The sequence below is a fragment of the Oenanthe melanoleuca genome, chromosome 2 (assembly GCF_029582105.1).
Source record: "Oenanthe melanoleuca isolate GR-GAL-2019-014 chromosome 2, OMel1.0, whole genome shotgun sequence".
Taxonomy (NCBI): domain Eukaryota; kingdom Metazoa; phylum Chordata; class Aves; order Passeriformes; family Muscicapidae; genus Oenanthe; species Oenanthe melanoleuca.
Window position 1 is genome coordinate 47075208 of NC_079335.1, and position 17062 is coordinate 47092269.

The 17062-nt window shown below is 35.2% G+C and overlaps 1 protein-coding gene across 1 annotated transcript in view; it reads left to right on the plus strand.

Annotated features, from left to right (window-relative positions):
* Nucleotides 1–17062, plus strand: part of ROCK1 (Rho associated coiled-coil containing protein kinase 1) — an 83529-nt gene that overhangs the window by 31482 nt on the left and 34985 nt on the right. Inside the window, exons 3-12 of the mRNA XM_056485881.1 lie at nt 264–345; nt 3959–4059; nt 4873–5010; nt 6194–6369; nt 9120–9204; nt 10866–11010; nt 11295–11433; nt 11857–11948; nt 12132–12291; nt 14666–14732. Of these exons, the coding sequence (XP_056341856.1) occupies nt 264–345; nt 3959–4059; nt 4873–5010; nt 6194–6369; nt 9120–9204; nt 10866–11010; nt 11295–11433; nt 11857–11948; nt 12132–12291; nt 14666–14732 (1185 nt within the window). The remainder of the gene's footprint in view (nt 1–263; nt 346–3958; nt 4060–4872; nt 5011–6193; nt 6370–9119; nt 9205–10865; nt 11011–11294; nt 11434–11856; nt 11949–12131; nt 12292–14665; nt 14733–17062) is intronic.

Consider the following 17062-nt stretch of genomic DNA (forward strand, 5'->3'; position numbering starts at 1 on the left):
TGATTTTCATGTAAGTGTGGAGCTAATTAACGTAATTAATGATACATAGAAGTATATGGAATTAAATTTTGATGTGTCCCATGGAAATGAAGGAGTAACAGCTGTTTCATGTAACTGCTAATAGTCATTAAATAAATGTGAATGATTTCATTTGCATGGAAGATTGATAGGGACAACTGGGTTATCTTGGTTCTTCTGTTAGCATGTATAATTATTTTTCCAAATACTTAATTTTGCTTATTATTTTGTTTGTTTGTTTTCAGGATGGATTAGATGCTTTGGTATATGACTTGGATTTTCCTGCCTTAAGAAAAAACAAGAACATTGATAACTTCTTAAACAGGTGTAAGTATTTAATGTTTAATTTACTAAATAACAGAAGTCTGTAATATCAAAAAGAAAACACCTGTTCTAGCTCTTTGAAAGGCAGTTAGGGATTTGGGGTGCATTGAGTTTTTGGGTGCAAGTGTCTTATTATATTTATTTCCCACTGGGAAGTGACAGCTGCCTATGCAAATCTCATCCCCAGCAATTGAATGTCCAATCTGTTGCCCTGTAAATGGCCATGTCTGCAGTGGTACAGAGCCTTTTAAGAGAAAGGCTTCTTGTCTTTGTTAGAGCAGCTCCCTGGATTCCTATAACTTATTTTCTAATTTCATGTACTAAGATATCATAAGCAATTAACAGTAAAATGACATAGTGATGTATACAATGTCATGAAATCATGTTAAATTTTTGTTCACTAACAGACTGAAGCATGCATTTTGTAAGCTTTTGGGATTTTTAGTATAAAAGATCTCTTTTCATGAAAATCTTATACTGCATAACTGGTGCATTTACTTGTGTATGCAGCTGATGTGTCTACAGAATTCTCTGCATTTACTCTGTATTTTTCCTGCATATTATACTCTATAATAACATTTTAAAGTAATAAAAGTTGATTTTTTAATAGAAATAATAGTTCCATAATTTTCATAATTTACAAAAAAACCAAAATACAAGCAAAGAAAACCCCAAAAAGACATTTATGAATAATAACTTTTCTGAGGGCTACTAAGCTGACAAATTCTGAAGATCGTGGCAAAAATGTTTTCTGATTGAAGACTTGCTTCTGCCTGTAGATTAAATGGTCAAAACTTGAAATTAAGCTAATACTAGTAGATTTTTATAGACTTAAGCAATTCAATTGAATTCTATAATAATTTTTTATGGAGATAAATATAAAGTAATTTGACTAAAATAATTTTTGTCTTTGCTCTGAAATTTTTTTCTGTTTCCACTGTGTTTTCAAATGGTTTGTTGGGTGCAACTGTAACCTACGGTAGTGAATTTGTGGTGATGATTTTACATTAATCTCCATTTGTGTGAATATTTGAGTCCAGTAGATCTAGTTGATGGCTCACTTGCATGTAAGCTGGTTACTGAAAGCCTAAGCTCAAGTGCTCTGTTTAACTTCTCACAGTTCAGACTGTATGGATACCATATGTTGAGTTACATTTACATTTTGTATACTCAGTTATTTACTGAGAAGGTGTGGTGAAACTCTTGGAGAAAAGAGAAGTTGTATCAGGCAAAGGAAATACTCATTGCAACAGATAATTTGAATGTACTTTTTATGAGTAGTGAAATCATTAGTGAGTCTCAAAAAGCTTCACTTCTGCAATTGGGGCTGAGTGAAACAAAACCTTTACATTTACCACCTGATAATAAATATCTTTTCAGTATAAATTATGTACTGTGTAAGATGTGACCTGAAGTAATGGGAAGGCGGAGAACAGAACACACTAGTTCCCTTCAGGTTGCCTTTGAAACATTAACTTGCAGTGTTTGCTGAAATATGAAAGCAAGCTGTGGATATGTGAGTAGTGGCCTTAGAGGGAACTATGAAGACTAGTTTGCCTTGAATTTCTATTAAAAAAAAGACATTTTCATGTTTATTTAATTTTTTAGGAGATTGTTTACAATCTTTTTGCAGTATTACCTTCCTTGCTTGCAACATTATTGCAAAAACTCAAAATAAATTTCTAGATGGCAAATTCAATGGGAGTCTCCTTCCTTTATTTTATACACTGATTGCCTTATTCCTCTTTACTTGTCCCTAATTGTATATTTGTGGAGCCTCCAAAAGCTGCATCTACTGGCTGAGTTTGTGAGGATGATTTTTGGAAAGGTAGAACCTTATTGTTTCTCTACCATATAGGATTAAAAGAATAAAGAAATGAGTATTAGAGGTATCTGAGAGCCCTGCTTTCAGGGCAAGTTGGAGAGGGTGACTTTTGTCATGGGAGCCACCCCAGCTGTTCATACAGCATAAGCTGGCCAGGTCCTCCACTGGTCCTGGGAGATAAGGAACTGTATGTTGAAGTATAATGGAGCCTGATAAACCTTGTTTAGCAAATCTTAGAATATGAACACTTAGAATTTACAACACTGTTGTTACTGTAACATGCTGACTGAAGATAACTGAGTGTTAGTATGTATCTCAAACAGTAAATTTCAATTTGCAACTGATCACAAGCTTGGCTTACATTATTTTAAAATCCTTAGCTTGGGTTGCTTTTCAGATGCCTTTACCTTAATTCTCCTTTGTTCATAGGCAGGGCTTGTGATTGAATACCGTTTAAAGGATTGATATTTTGCTTGGGCTTTTTCATTCAGAAGAGGTGAACCTCCTGTTGTGAGATTACTAGGCAGGAAGTTAACAATAGCTAGAAAATTGCTGTCATGAAAATTGCTGCATATTAGTTCTGTGCAGTCTTTCTCCTACTCTTCTGTAAGCCAGTTGTCACCAGGGCAAATAAGGCAATGCATTATTTGTTGGAACTACTAAGTATTTTGATCCCTGTGTGAAAGAATTTGTCAGAATTTAGAATTTTGCTATAATTTCCCGGAGTCAGCCCATGTTATGCTGCATTGTAAATGGTTGATTTACATTAGGTAGTAATGCTGCAGAGTATTTATTCAAACAGAACTATGTTTGTTCCTCTTGAAGTAATAAAATCTTACTGAATTTTTATTGTAGATAGACTACTTTTGTTTTAGATTGTGGCCTGTGTAGGTATAAATCTAATGTTAATTTTTTGTCAACTGCTTCGTCAGTTTTTAACATATGAACTTAAAATATTTTATTTCTCCTCCTTTTTCTTTCTGTGTCCTTACTTCTCTCTAAACTTTGCTTTTAGCCTCGAATATTATTTTTGAAAATAAAATACCATTGCAAATTTTTTTTATTAGAAGCATATCTGTTTTAATAGAACTTCCTGGCTTTTAGAAATACTGAGGCATGAAGCTTTTCTACGTAGTCTCATGCCAGTGTTGACCCACATGGATTAAAATAGACTGTTTTAATCTTTTACCAAATTTGGAATTAGAATATCTGCCCACTGGGAGTTTGTAAATTATTCTAGTTTATAGAATGACAGGTTTATATAAATAATTGCAATGATTCCCACTGCATGTTTTGAATTAAAATCTACTTTTTTAAGTATTAGGAATCATGAAAGTGCAGAAAAGCAAAACTTTTTTTAAGAAATATTTTTTCAAGTGTCTGGTAGTGTATTTTGTTATACACTTTCCCAGCTGTGTTGCATATTTATTCAGAAATAAATAATAATAAATAATAAAGGAGATGTTTTTATGCTGATCAACTTGCAAGCAGGATCATGCTGGATATGAAATTCTTGCGTAGCTTTTTTTTTGGCAGGTAATTATTTTTAAGAAATTCCTAAATTAAGATCTCCTGTAATAGGATTGTACATAGAGTCATTGCATTAGGTTATATCAGGTTTTGGTAGCTGTGGTTATGAGAATAAGGTCATGCATTCTTTGCAGAGAATTTTTCAATGGGAAGGTAGGTTCTTTGCACAGCACTTCTTCTAAAAACTATGAAAAATTGAAGTTAGACAAATGGGTTCAATTAAGTTGACTATGTATGAAATGTGAATTTTGTTCTGTGTAGATAAAGACACAGTAAATAAAATGAGAGATCTGCGCATGAAAGCTGAAGATTATGAAGTGGTGAAGGTGATCGGTAGAGGGGCATTTGGGGAGGTTCAGTTGGTAAGTTAAGTTTCTGTTTGTACATTTGAACATATTCTGTAGCATTTGCTCATGTATCTGTTATTCAGTGGAGTGTTCAGAAGATGCAGTCTTAAACATTAAAGCCTTTGGCTCAGTGAAATTTTTTTCCTTTACATTTCATGAGAATGTTACTGAAAATGTCCTATTTCAGTCCTGTCCAAGTGCACAAGAACTTGTTTTGCATTGCAGTCTTCTCTCTTAAAGTAGAATGTGTATTCCTCATAATCAAGAAAATTAGCCTTTACCACTGTTTACATGGACACTTGAAGTCTTAAGGCCTAGAAAAGTTTCTGCCAGTTCAGGGACTACACCAGATTTTTGTGGACATAGTTCTCACAGATGAGAGATGTGTGTTTTTTGTGATAGGTTAGCAGCCAGGCTTGTTAATCCTGCTTTATTTAATTGAGTGCTGGTGGGATAAACTGGAAATAAAGCAGCAAACATACACATCTGCTAATGAACTCTGGAAATTGCTTATAGTTTTAGCTTTATGATATTTAGCAACACTAACTGCCAATGTTTGTCCTTTTAAGGGCACATACATGCAAATTATGTGACTCATATGCCTTTGGACTTCTGTGTTGAAAAGTTCTAGGAAGTATTTTAAAAGTAATGCATTGTCACATGTAATTATTTTGGGAATGTATAAAGGACTATAATCCTTTATAGTAATGTGAAGATCTATCGTAATGTCTTAAATGGTAAAGTAGGAAAAGTAATGTTCTCAGTGATGTTCTTCATGTGGTAATATGGCAAACTAGTATGTTCCATATGTCACATTTGTCTTCACAGGTAAGGCATAAATCCTCAAGGAGAGTGTATGCTATGAAACTTCTGAGCAAATTCGAGATGATAAAAAGATCTGATTCTGCGTTCTTCTGGGAAGAAAGGGATATTATGGCTTTTGCTAATAGTCCCTGGGTGGTTCAGGTAAAGTGATATTACTTTTAAAATATTGGCATTATGGAATAGTTTGGTTGCAACACCGCATGACTTGGAATGACATGTTCCGAAGTATCTTTTGTTTTTTTGGTCTGCTAGGGAATACGTGGCTAAGATAAGGAATGCTATACAAAAGAGCAAGTATCACACTTGCTTCAAACTGAATTTTGTCACATTTACAAGATCAACTATTGTGTTTATTATTAAAACTCTTTGCTAGATATATATTGGTGCATCTGCTCTGTAGTAGTTATTTGAATCATCCTGCATACCAGAAAGATATACTTAACACAGAGCTTCTGTATATTCTAATTTCTGTGTGTATCTTTGTAAATTATACCTGTTCTGGTTATTTTTTCCCCATTTCAGTATTGTCACTGACAGTTTTTTGGAAGGTGGTTCTGCCTTTGAAGTTCTAAGGAGCATGCCTGAACCAATCATTGAGCATTGTGTGTGCACATGTCAGCTTGTTAATTTAAAATGTTCTTACCCTTAAGCATATAAATTCTTCTGTTATGTTGGAATTATGCAAACTCATTCAAGATTTACCCGAGTCAAATGGGTAACTGCTTTACTATCTGGGTGTGATTGTTCAGAATAAAACTTAGGAATTTCATACAATTTTAAGTAGAGAAAAATCTGTTTGCACTACTCATGTTGAACAGAAGGCTGACATCTTTAAGGGAAATATTTTTATTGTTTAAAGTTTAGGCTCATTTTCTATCTAATAAATAAATGTTGACAATAGAAATATAAACATTTAGTGATAATACAAGTAGAATTAGGCAGATGTTAGCAACAGAGTAGTTTCATCTTTGCATATGGGTCAACTAACATCCCAGTGAGAAAAATATTTTGTCTAAATGTAATGATCATTCTGTGAAATGGTCTCAATATTTATTACACCAAATTCACTAATCTTAATTTGGAACTAGCACTCTGTTTCTGCCAGGGTAATGTAAAGGGATGGAGGATCTGGCTATAATTTGCTCTAGAGGTTAACTTCTTTTTAGGAGTTTGCTGAATGATGCAGAGTTGCTGCAGTTATTGTAGCAATTCTGTTACTTTGGAAATCAGCTTGCACAGAAATACCTTTGTTTTGCGTACAAGCAAAATAGTAAAGACAATTGGAACATTAAGTGGCTTATTTTTTGTTTTTGCTTTTTTGCAGTTATTTTACGCATTCCAAGATGACCGTTACCTTTACATGGTGATGGAGTACATGCCTGGTGGGGACCTTGTGAATTTAATGAGTAACTACGATGTTCCAGAGAAATGGGCAAGATTTTATACTGCTGAAGTTGTACTTGCATTAGATGCAATTCACTCAATGGGTTTTATACACAGGTGAGAAAGAAAAAGGTGTTACATAGGTTGTCTATTACTTATGCTGCCAGAACTACTTCAGTTTAGGCAGTATTAGAATTCAAGATACTACTTCTTTATTATTATTTCATAATTATTCCATCTTAAAAATTGAAAAGTTGTTGCCATCAGAAACTGGAAGTCTGAGGTGATATAGTCAAGGTGAAGGTTTTCAGCAGGCTGATGTTCCTTAGTATATATAAAATAAAATAAATTTTTATTGAGAAATAAAATTATTTCACTTTACCAAGAGGTTACAAAAACAAAAATGGTATGAACGTGTTGGCCCCAAAGTGGTTCTTTTCTTTTGATTAGAAAAAGTTGTTTAGGGAATTTGATCACAGGAGTGTCCACTGTTAGGAATTAATTCTCTGCTAGGCATTTGAAGCCTCAGTGACCCATTAAAAAAGAATCTGTGAACAGTGTGAGGAAAAATCTTCTAGCCATATGTTTTCTTGTGAGGGGCAAGATGGAAAATTGAGATACAGAGCAAGACTTGGGTTAGTTTCGTATAATGTACTTGCCCTAAAGTGAAATGTAGTCAATTCTCTGATAGGTTGAGAAGCTTTCTTTTTGATATTTGAACTTGTATCTGTTTCTAACTTTTAATTATGTTAACTAGGAGCAGAAGAATAATTTATTCAAGAAGAATTTGAGTAGTGTGTAGTATATACTATAATATATATTTTCAGATTGTAATTTGGTCACAAGATCAGTGTTAACATGTAAACTTTTGCAAAAAAAGCAAACACAAAGCAAAAGAAACTACTAATCCATTGCTTAAGTGGGATCTAGAGCATCATTAATTATGTAGCTATGCTGCATCTAATGGGTAAATTATCTGGCTGAATGAACCATTTGTATGTGTGTATTGCAAGCTTTAGAAAGCAGGCATTAGAAGATGCCAGCAGCACAGTTTTTTTCATGAAAATTTAGATTATTTTGACACCAGGAGATTTTTTGGAATTTGTTTTACGCTGTAGTTAATCTGTTCAACTCTGAATGGAAAGGAACTTAGGAAAATATGGCCATACTGCTTAATGAGTGACAAGGGACATGGGAATAGCTGAGGCTGCTGCCTTTCCCCAGCTTTCATTGATAAGGTCTGCTTTCAGGCCTCTGAGGTCCTGTGCCCAGTGGCAGAGCTTAGGATAGGAAGGCATTGCTCTGGCAGAGAGGATCAAGCTGAGTCCCAGTTGTGCAACCTGCATGTGCACATGTCCGGGGCACACGGTGGGACATGCCGAAGGTGGTTAGGGAGCTGCCAAGCAGCCTTATGATACTGCTCTGTCACTTGAAAGGGGTGGGGAATTAGGAGATTCCTGGTGACTGGAAGGAAACAAATTGCACACCTGCCTTGCTCCAAGAAGGACTGGGAGGAGAGAGTCAGAAGAACTGAAGGCTAGCCAGCCTAAGGGCAGTCGGATTAAATTGACAGGAAACCGTTTCTGAGAATGTGGATGGGAAGGTGATAGTGAACAGCCTGCATGGATTTATGGAGGGTAATGCATGCATTCCCAAACTAATTACCTTCTGTGTTGACATGATGGGCTTCACAATGGGCTTGACATGATGAGGCAGAGTATGTTTGTCTTGACTTTAGCAAGGCTGTAGGTGTAGCTGGGTTAGAAAGGTACAATTTGAACAGGTAGAACTGTCTAGATACTCTTTGAGTAGATTGTGCTGTCCAGCAGCAGACAGCTACCAGTGGTTCCCCAGAGGTTTGATACCAGGATCAGCTCTGTCTCTGCTCACAATGCGAACAGTGCTCAGGCAGGACAGAAAGCATTAGTCACCAACTGCCCAGCAGGACTTGATAAAAAAAGTGGACCAAACTTAAAGTTTTATGGTGAAAAGATGAAAGGATGACACAAGTTGTAGCAGGGGAATATCTAGGTATTCATTAGGAGTTGTTTTTTCCACTATGAAGAAGGTCAAACAGTACAAGAGAAATTCTTCATTCTCAAAAAAATAAAACTTGCCTGGGTTTGACCCTGAGTAACCTAATGTAACTTTGAAGTTGAATCTTTGTAGCTACACTTTGATCAGGCAGCTAACTGAGAAAAATCCCTCCCAACCAAAATTATTCTGTGAATGTACTGATACATTTGCTCTACATTTCATCTGGCAGTTATGACCAGAGTTCTCCTTTGAGGTCTCTGAAATTTGTATTATGCTATCTTACTATTTCTTACTGCTATTCTGATTCAGTATGTTCAGTGATATCAACATGCTGCACTTTACCATTACTTTTTGAAAACTTCTATAGTGAAAGTACTTGGTGGAGAGTGGTATAAGTTAATACTTCTCTTGAGTCATGGGAAAATATTTATTCACAATAATAGAATATTGAAAATGCCATACAGTTGTTCCCTTGAAATAGAAGTGGTAAGAAAGGAAGCTATGTTTCCAATGCCTGTTTGATGCAACCAGTGAGTGGTTTTTAGGAACCTGAGGTTCAAAATCAGTGTCCAGATCTATTAAATGTGGTGACTTAAGTATGTGTGTTCTCACATGTGTTCTACTTTTTAAAAATGTTGTAGTTCAGCAATCTATGTTGGTCGTGATACTTACAGAAAGCAGAAAAAAATTGAGGTAATAGTGGTGCTTTAATGTTGCTGTTTTTCCATGCAATGTTGCATCTGTAAAACTGTTGACTTCCATTGTTTTCATAAGTTAAATCGATTAAATTGAATTTTTACTTCTTAAAATATGTATTTTTCTTATTTCAGAGATGTGAAGCCTGATAATATGCTGCTAGATAAAGCTGGTCATTTAAAATTAGCAGATTTTGGTACTTGTATGAAGATGAACAAGGTAAACATGTTTAATTAACTTTCTGTTTTTTTAAAATTATTTTCTGTAATTTCACTTTTCTGTTTGTGAAAGGAAAACATTATTAAAAGTAAAAAGAAAAGATACTGAAATGTTGTAAGCTAGATGAGAAGAGTGTAAAGTTCCACTCTGTTCCCTTACTGTTTTTTATGGCCTAGTAAAAGGAGCTAGATGATCTTAAAGGTCCCTTCCAACCCAAATTATTCTTTGATTCTGTGATTCATGCATCTTATTCAGTAACAATATAAAGTGCAAAAAGGGTTCTTCAAGTACTGTTTTCTAGAGAAACTTTCTGAAGTCAAGCCTTTGATTGTCTCTAGATGCTCAGGGTTATATCTTTAAGTCTTTTGGTATAAAAAGTTAGTGAGAAGAAATGAGATGATTTTTAGAATCAATTTTTAGAATCAATTTAGAATCAATTCTAAAAATCAATGATTTTTAGAATCAAAGAATCAAATCTGATGTGCCAGTTGCTGGCTACCAGTTGTACTTATTGGCTGTTGCTCACATAGCATAAAGACAAATCTGAAGGAAACAGGTGTAATAGAATTATTTATTTTTAAAAAAATGTATTCTGAGATCATTAAAGAAAATGTGTTGCAGCAGTATTCGTGTACTGTGTAGCACCATTGTTCCAACACAAAACTGACTGGGTTTGTGTCAGCTTGTGCATGTATTTGAGGAAAACATATTGTGGAAATCTGAAATATGTGGTACTTAGTAGAATTGCTGTAATAGGTACAATATGTTCTCATCATATTCCAGGAGATTTGAATAAATTACTATACTTAGCTGCTGAATAAAAGGCAGCAATGCAAACCAAGTGCAGGTTATCTGTTAAAATCCTAGTACTCTGGAGCCTAGTCTTGGTTCCTCTAGTCTTTTGAAAGAGGTTTCTTTCTAGAAGAAAAACTGCTCAGGATAGGAATTTAATTTAGGATTTGCTGCATATGCAGCACAGATTGATATTTATTTTATTTGCTTAGTTATGTATTTTTATGCAAGTTTTTCCAGTGATCCATTTCTAGGAATGGCATAGGATTATTTCAGAAGTGTCTGAATGGCACTGGAAAAGGGCATGTGATTACACCTTCAGCATTCTGGATGACAGCTCCAGTGTGACTGATCTCTGTTCTGCCAGCCCTTTCTCAAGGGTGTGAGGAACATCAAATGTTCTTCACACCTATTACCTCTTTTGAAATCACTACATAGTTTTTCAAAGCCTTATCTACCTTTAGTCTTCCTAGCATTCAGTATATTGAGTCAGAGGCCAAAAACTTGCAGTTCAGCTGTTCCTGTTATCAAAATCCCTGATGTTGACCCATTTATACTAACAGAGGAGCTTTCACTGTTTACAGTACATCTTGTCAGCAAGTACTGGCATGAGTGACTGTGTGGTGTGTGCAGGGCCTAGATGCAATTCTGATTACTTCTTGGATATTGAGATTTTTAAAGTAACTTCTATTGTGTTTGACAGATCTAGCACTTTGTTCTGGCTTTAGCAGACTTCAAAAATATAAAAAAAAATTAAAAGGAATGTTTGACAAAATTTGATGTGGATCTGTTGTTGTTGCTTAGGCTGCATAAGCTCATGGAATTTTGGATCTTATATTTGGGCCTGGCTGTTTTCCTCTCCTTTGTAGGAAGGAATGGTACGATGTGACACGGCTGTGGGAACACCAGACTACATCTCTCCTGAAGTATTGAAGTCCCAGGGAGGGGATGGTTACTATGGGCGGGAATGTGACTGGTGGTCAGTTGGAGTCTTCTTGTATGAGATGCTTGTAGGTGAGTAGTAGGATTGTCAGAATTGACTACACTACTTGACTAGACTCCCATGTCAAAATCACTCGTGTTTTAACATTATTGCTCTTCTGGCATGACCTGTGGTTTACAGATCCTGGCATTTACAGAATATATTTTACAAAAATTCTGGCAAAGTTCTTGAATATTTGGCCTTTCCTCTTGTTCACTTGGTTGCATACATTGTTGTATATATAAGTCAAATATTGCAAATCAAGTCTGCAATAATTTTGATCTCCTTTTTAATGTTTGTGGCTCTGCTTTTTCAGGCGATACACCTTTTTATGCAGATTCTTTGGTTGGAACGTACAGTAAGATTATGAACCATAAGAACTCCCTTGCTTTTCCTGATGACAGTGACATTTCTAAAGAGGCAAAAAACCTCATTTGTGCCTTTTTAACTGATAGGTAAGGTTTATATTTTACTCATAATGAAAATAAGCCTTCATTAAGAATATTACTTGTTATATTGGAAGAAAAAAGTATTTATTATGTGTGCATTTTTAAACTGCTGAAAAGAAGATAAATTCTTAGTGCCTGGGCATGAGTGCAGTGTAACAACTTGGCAATTGCCTGAGCTGTCCATGATGGTGGAAACAGAAGCAGCAGAGCTTCTTATAGACAAAAGGTAAAACCAGGCTGTGTTGTCAATTGCAGCCTGCTGTGCTCATATAGAGATCTTCTTATGAAAACTTTTAAGTTGCCTCTACATTTTACTACAGCTTGAGAAGTATTTTTTTGTCTTTGTTGTTAGATTATGCATTAAAATGAGTTTTTCCTTCAGAATAATGTATGGAATCTCATGTGTTTAACTGAAACACTCTTTAACAGGGAAGTGAGGCTAGGACGAAATGGTGTAGAAGAAATTAAACGGCACCTTTTCTTCAAAAATGATCAGTGGGCTTGGGAAACACTCAGAGACAGTAAGTATAGTGCTTTTCTCAGAAATGGTGGTCTGGCTTACCTATGTATCATGTTAGCAAAAGGACTGGTGTATTTTGGTTAAAGGAGTTTAAAGTTTTATTTACTCTGTACCAAGCAAAATTTTCTTAGTGACTTGAGTAATATATTGATTATTATTTTACTATTTTGTGTTTTTTTTCTAGCTGTAGCACCAGTTGTGCCTGACTTAAGTAGTGACATTGACACTAGTAATTTTGATGATCTGGAAGAAGACAAAGGAGAGGAAGAAACATTTCCCATTCCAAAAGCATTTGTGGGCAACCAGCTTCCTTTTGTAGGATTTACATACTACAGCAACCGTCGGTATGTATGAAGAAAGCAAATTAATGGTATATTCTTTGTTGTCACTGTTTCTGACTCTTACTAAACAATATTTAGGTTTAAGTCTATTCAGATACTTATTAATCATCCAGAATACTAAAAATTACAGTCTTTTAATACTTTAACAATGATATCCAGTACTGCTAGGCATCATTACCTTAAAATATCATTGTGTTGTTGAGTGTCCTGTTCTGCATGGAGAAGATTTTATAGTGATGCTGCAGAAACTAAGCAAGAAAAATCCACGGTTGCCACTACCAGGCAGAGCTGCCTGCAGAGCACTGAATTGTGTGTAGTCATGAATCAGAGTTTGAAAGTCCATTTGTTTTATTGCATATTACTGTCCCTGAGCTGAATATGAATTTTCCATACTTTTTACATCAGTGTTTTAATGTGTGGTAAATTAAACCTTGGCTTAGAAATATTTCCTACTTGTCTGCTTTCTGCTTCGCAACTTTTCTTTTTTTTAAATCTCACTGACAGAATGAGATTGTGATGCTTTACAGTTTTCACTATTGCTTAAAAGACTTATAAATTACATCAGTTAAAGCTTTATTAATTCATGCTTTCAACATTGTAGACCCTATGAAAAGCTATATCTACGTTCAAAAACATTAACTTTTTAATACTTGGAAAGCTGCTTTTAATTGTGGTGTCAGTCAGGCTTAAAATGGGCTAAAACTTCTAGCAGAACTGTCAGATAGAGACTGCTGTTTTAATAGCATTTCTGGATAGGAAAATCTTAAAGGAAATAAATCTGGTTTCCATCCTTGCATAGAAGAGGAAACACTTTTCCAAGCCTGTGGTGAAATTCTTTCCATCTCTGCAAATAGTTGGGTTTGTTGCTACTTTTTGCCATGGTAAGGTGTAGAAGGACTTGCAGGTTTTCCATACACTTTGAGTGAGTTCAGCAGTTCAGGAGTTTCACCTATTGTTTCACCTTTAGTCTGTAACTTTGAAAAGTTTTAATTTTTGCCTTGCAGGAATATTTTGGAATATATTTTCAAGAAGTAGCACATTAGGAGCTTGTTAATAGCAGAATTTCTTCCTTCGCCATCTTCCTTTATGGGGGACAGTATCAGGAATTTAGAGAACTAAGTGGCTGCGTTCTTGCTGTCATTGAAGAGCTCTGCTGCTCTCTGCCACTATCCTAACTTTGTAGGCTTACTGGAACTATGGTGCTGGCCTAGAATTGAATTTTGTCCTGTAATATTCTGCTAGTGTGATTGCCTTGAAAAAAATCTGAAATTACTATTCTGCTATTTTTTTTTTATTTCTAGCTTTTTTTTTCTTCTTGTACTGAAAATAGTTCAAGCATTAAAAGAAAAATAAATCTGTATTTGGACATTTTAACACAGATTTTGGAATACCAGCTGAGAACACTTTGTAGCTTTGTCTGACTTGTGAGTTCTCTTCTAGATTTGATGGAGCTGGTGCTGTGCTTGTCTAAGTATCACATTCTTACTGCTCAGCAACCCAATCTGATGGCTTCTTGTACTCCAAACAGCAAGCTTGTTTCCATAGGAAACGGTTTCATTTCCACTTTGTCATTTGATTGTCTGAAAGCCAGCTTGATGTTTAATTTGACCATGGTTTGGAGATGCCTTTGATTTTACCCTCCTTGATCTTCTGGAGAGGTTTTTTTATATCTGAAAATATCCACATGAAACAAAAAGGATGTGTCCATCTTCCTTGGTTCATGTGTTGGAGAGTTATTTCTCATGTAATCTGCACTTAATAGATGCTTTATTCTCTTTAGATCAGTTATCAGGCCAAGAATATCACATCAAATACCAAAGGAATTTGAAAGCAGTCATTTGTATTTATTTACCTGACTCTCCAGAATCATTACAATTAGAAATTTATTATATTTTTAGAAAACATTTACGCAAATTAAGAACACTGGCTTCAGGGCAAATGTTTTGTGTGTGGAACTCTTAGTAACTTTGTTGAAAGTTACACAATCTCTGCCGACTTTGCTTCATTACTGCTACTTGCTACATAAGTGCCTGAGTAAATATTTATGGGATGGAGGCCAATGAGAGTGTTGTAACTAAGGAAAGCAAAGATTTTTTTAATGGTTTTTAAAAAAAAGAAAAGTAGTTGTTTTAGTATTTGGCAGAAATCCTTTTTTTCTGGAGGCCTTCTATTGTAGCTTTCTACTTTAACCTTTATAATAAATTGAATTTTTCAATTAAATGTGCTTAAATCTGATTATGTTACTATTTGATTATCCACATTTTGGAGCAATAAATCTGGGAGTTATATTTTAGGATGTCTGTATTATCTTAATATTTTCTTCATAATCTTGCCTTTAAACCACTCTTCAAATATAACTTTAAAAATGCTTTTGCAGGTATTTAGGTGTTCCTGCAGAAAATTCAAATGACAACAGAACAGGCTCCAGTGTGGACAAAAGTGTGGTATGTCTTCATCTTTATTGTATCCTAATAAGGAGTCTACTGCATATATAGACATAAACTGATTGAGTTAGAAATGTCTCAAATTATCTTAGTGTTTGGGATATGATAAATTAATGCATAATTTTTAGCTCTTTAGTATGGCCCCCCTAATAAAATTATTGGAAAAGCAGAATTTTACTTCTTAATATAACATTGGTTTTCCTGAATGAAATAAAATAGCTAAAACTTTTTGTGGAAAAGGATTCACAGTTTTTATCTTTAGAAATATCAAAGTGCTTGTGCAGTGTTTTTAGAGTGCCTTATTGATCCTGGATAGCTTTGTGGCTACCATGGAGTCTGGACTTCCAGTGAACTCGGTGGGAGGTGGAAGATAATGTGCCAAGCTTGGGCATTCTGCTCCTTCACAAGCTTTCTCCACAAGCTGTTGGGAGTTGGGGCACTGATGATCTGCATTTCTAGAGCAGTTCACCTAGCAAGAAATGCTCAGGAATTCTTTCAGTTACTTACTCCAAACCATCTCATTCAGGTTTCCAGGAAGATATGCTAAAGTGTTTGAGACTTGGTTGAGTGCTTAGATTCTATGTAAGTTCTGATATAAATCGAGCTATTCCCTGAGAATGGTTTGATGTTTTACAAATCACATTCTTTCCAGAAGGAAACATGGTCAAAAATTGACAATTAACTCTTAAAGAGATCTTAGCTTTGACTATGATTTACTTTGTTAGTATTTTGTTCTGTTTTCTGTTGAGAGTAGAAAAGATACTGATCTGTGTTCCCTTTTCACTTAAACTAACAATAAAAGGTTTAATAGCACATGGCACTACCCAGATTTTGTGTAGGGCGGGGGAACTGATTATGTCCTTTATCGGGCAACTGAATTTAATAATTGAAATGTCATGCTTTTTAATGTATATTGATGTGTTTGATACACTTTCTTTTCCTTATAAGCTGTGTTTATACAGTAAAATTTAAAAAACAAAGCCAGACTTTCCAATATTTGAAAGTACTTAAAACTGTGCTGGATTTTGGTTGACTTTGAAGAGAGTTACTGAATGGACTTGGCATACTCAGTGGAATACTACTCAGTGTGTAATTAAAGAATCCTCAACAGTCCTGTCCATATTGTCAGGCACATTCAAATGTCTTGTGATCTTAGCAGTTTTGGGAGGTGAAGGTCTGGAAAAATTTGAGTGATATAGGAAGATTTAAAGCAATATTAAGTCTTTACTACAAGGGTATTTTTCCCCCACTGTTCTTTCTCAGCAGTTTTTCTTTCATTACATGCTGCAATGAAAACGGTAATGTTGACATATGGTTAGCAAATTAATTAGTTCTGGAAATATAACACAAGACACTACCCAGTCTCTCTGCATTTTGATGACTGCATTTTGAATGTCTTTGGGGAGAAACATGAGTGTCACAAATTTCCAAGAAATTAATTGTTTTGCAAGCATGTAAAACTTAACAGAATTAGGCCATAATGTTGTGCAAAAATAGAATTCAATGTCCTTTTACTCAATATCAAACCTCTTTGAAGAACTGATTGCTTGCTATGGTTTAGTGCTGCCATAATCACCTGTAAACAATTTTGGTTTTAAGAAAAAGGAGATTAACCGATTCTTTTGCATTGGATCTTAGGTTTTCTTCCTTGCTCAGAGTACAAAACTAGACTCACTATGCTGTAGTGAGTAAGAAAAAAGAAGAAAAACAAAAAGTATGACATTTCCAGAGGGATTTTTCTTTCTTTGTTGCAGACAGGCTTTTCTGTAGTCCTTTCCTCCCCTGCTTCCTACTCAAAATGGAAACCGAGAACAAACTAAAACTTAAATGAGTTCTTTTATATTGAGCTAATTGTAACTCAGGATTTCTTGAGGTATTTGTTAGTCTATTGATAGCAGATTGTGCAGAACTTTGTCCGGAAGCCTGTTGTCTCTACTGATATAATTAGACTGCTCAGCAAGCTCAGATGGGTCCCCTGGGGTACAGCCTGATGTGAGAACATGCAGAGACAGAGAGACGCAAGAGGATGCGAGAGCAGTCCAAGCTAGTAGGAGTCAGTGCAGAAGTGCCTCAGTTACCAGATGTCTTTTTAGACCTGTTTCTCATCTATCCCATTTAGTTCCTCTGTGCACCCTGTCTGGGAGGGCTATACCATGAGTAAAAAGAAATGGAAGAACGAACACATTGAACCTCTGTTATCCTCAGTTTTGGGGCATTTGCTAGGGTCCTTTCTTATTAAAGTGAGAGCCTTTAAATTGTCTTGCTTCTTGCTTTATTTCTCAGTGGTTCGTACCAAGAAGATAAATGCATTGTCCTTCCTTTTTCCTCGA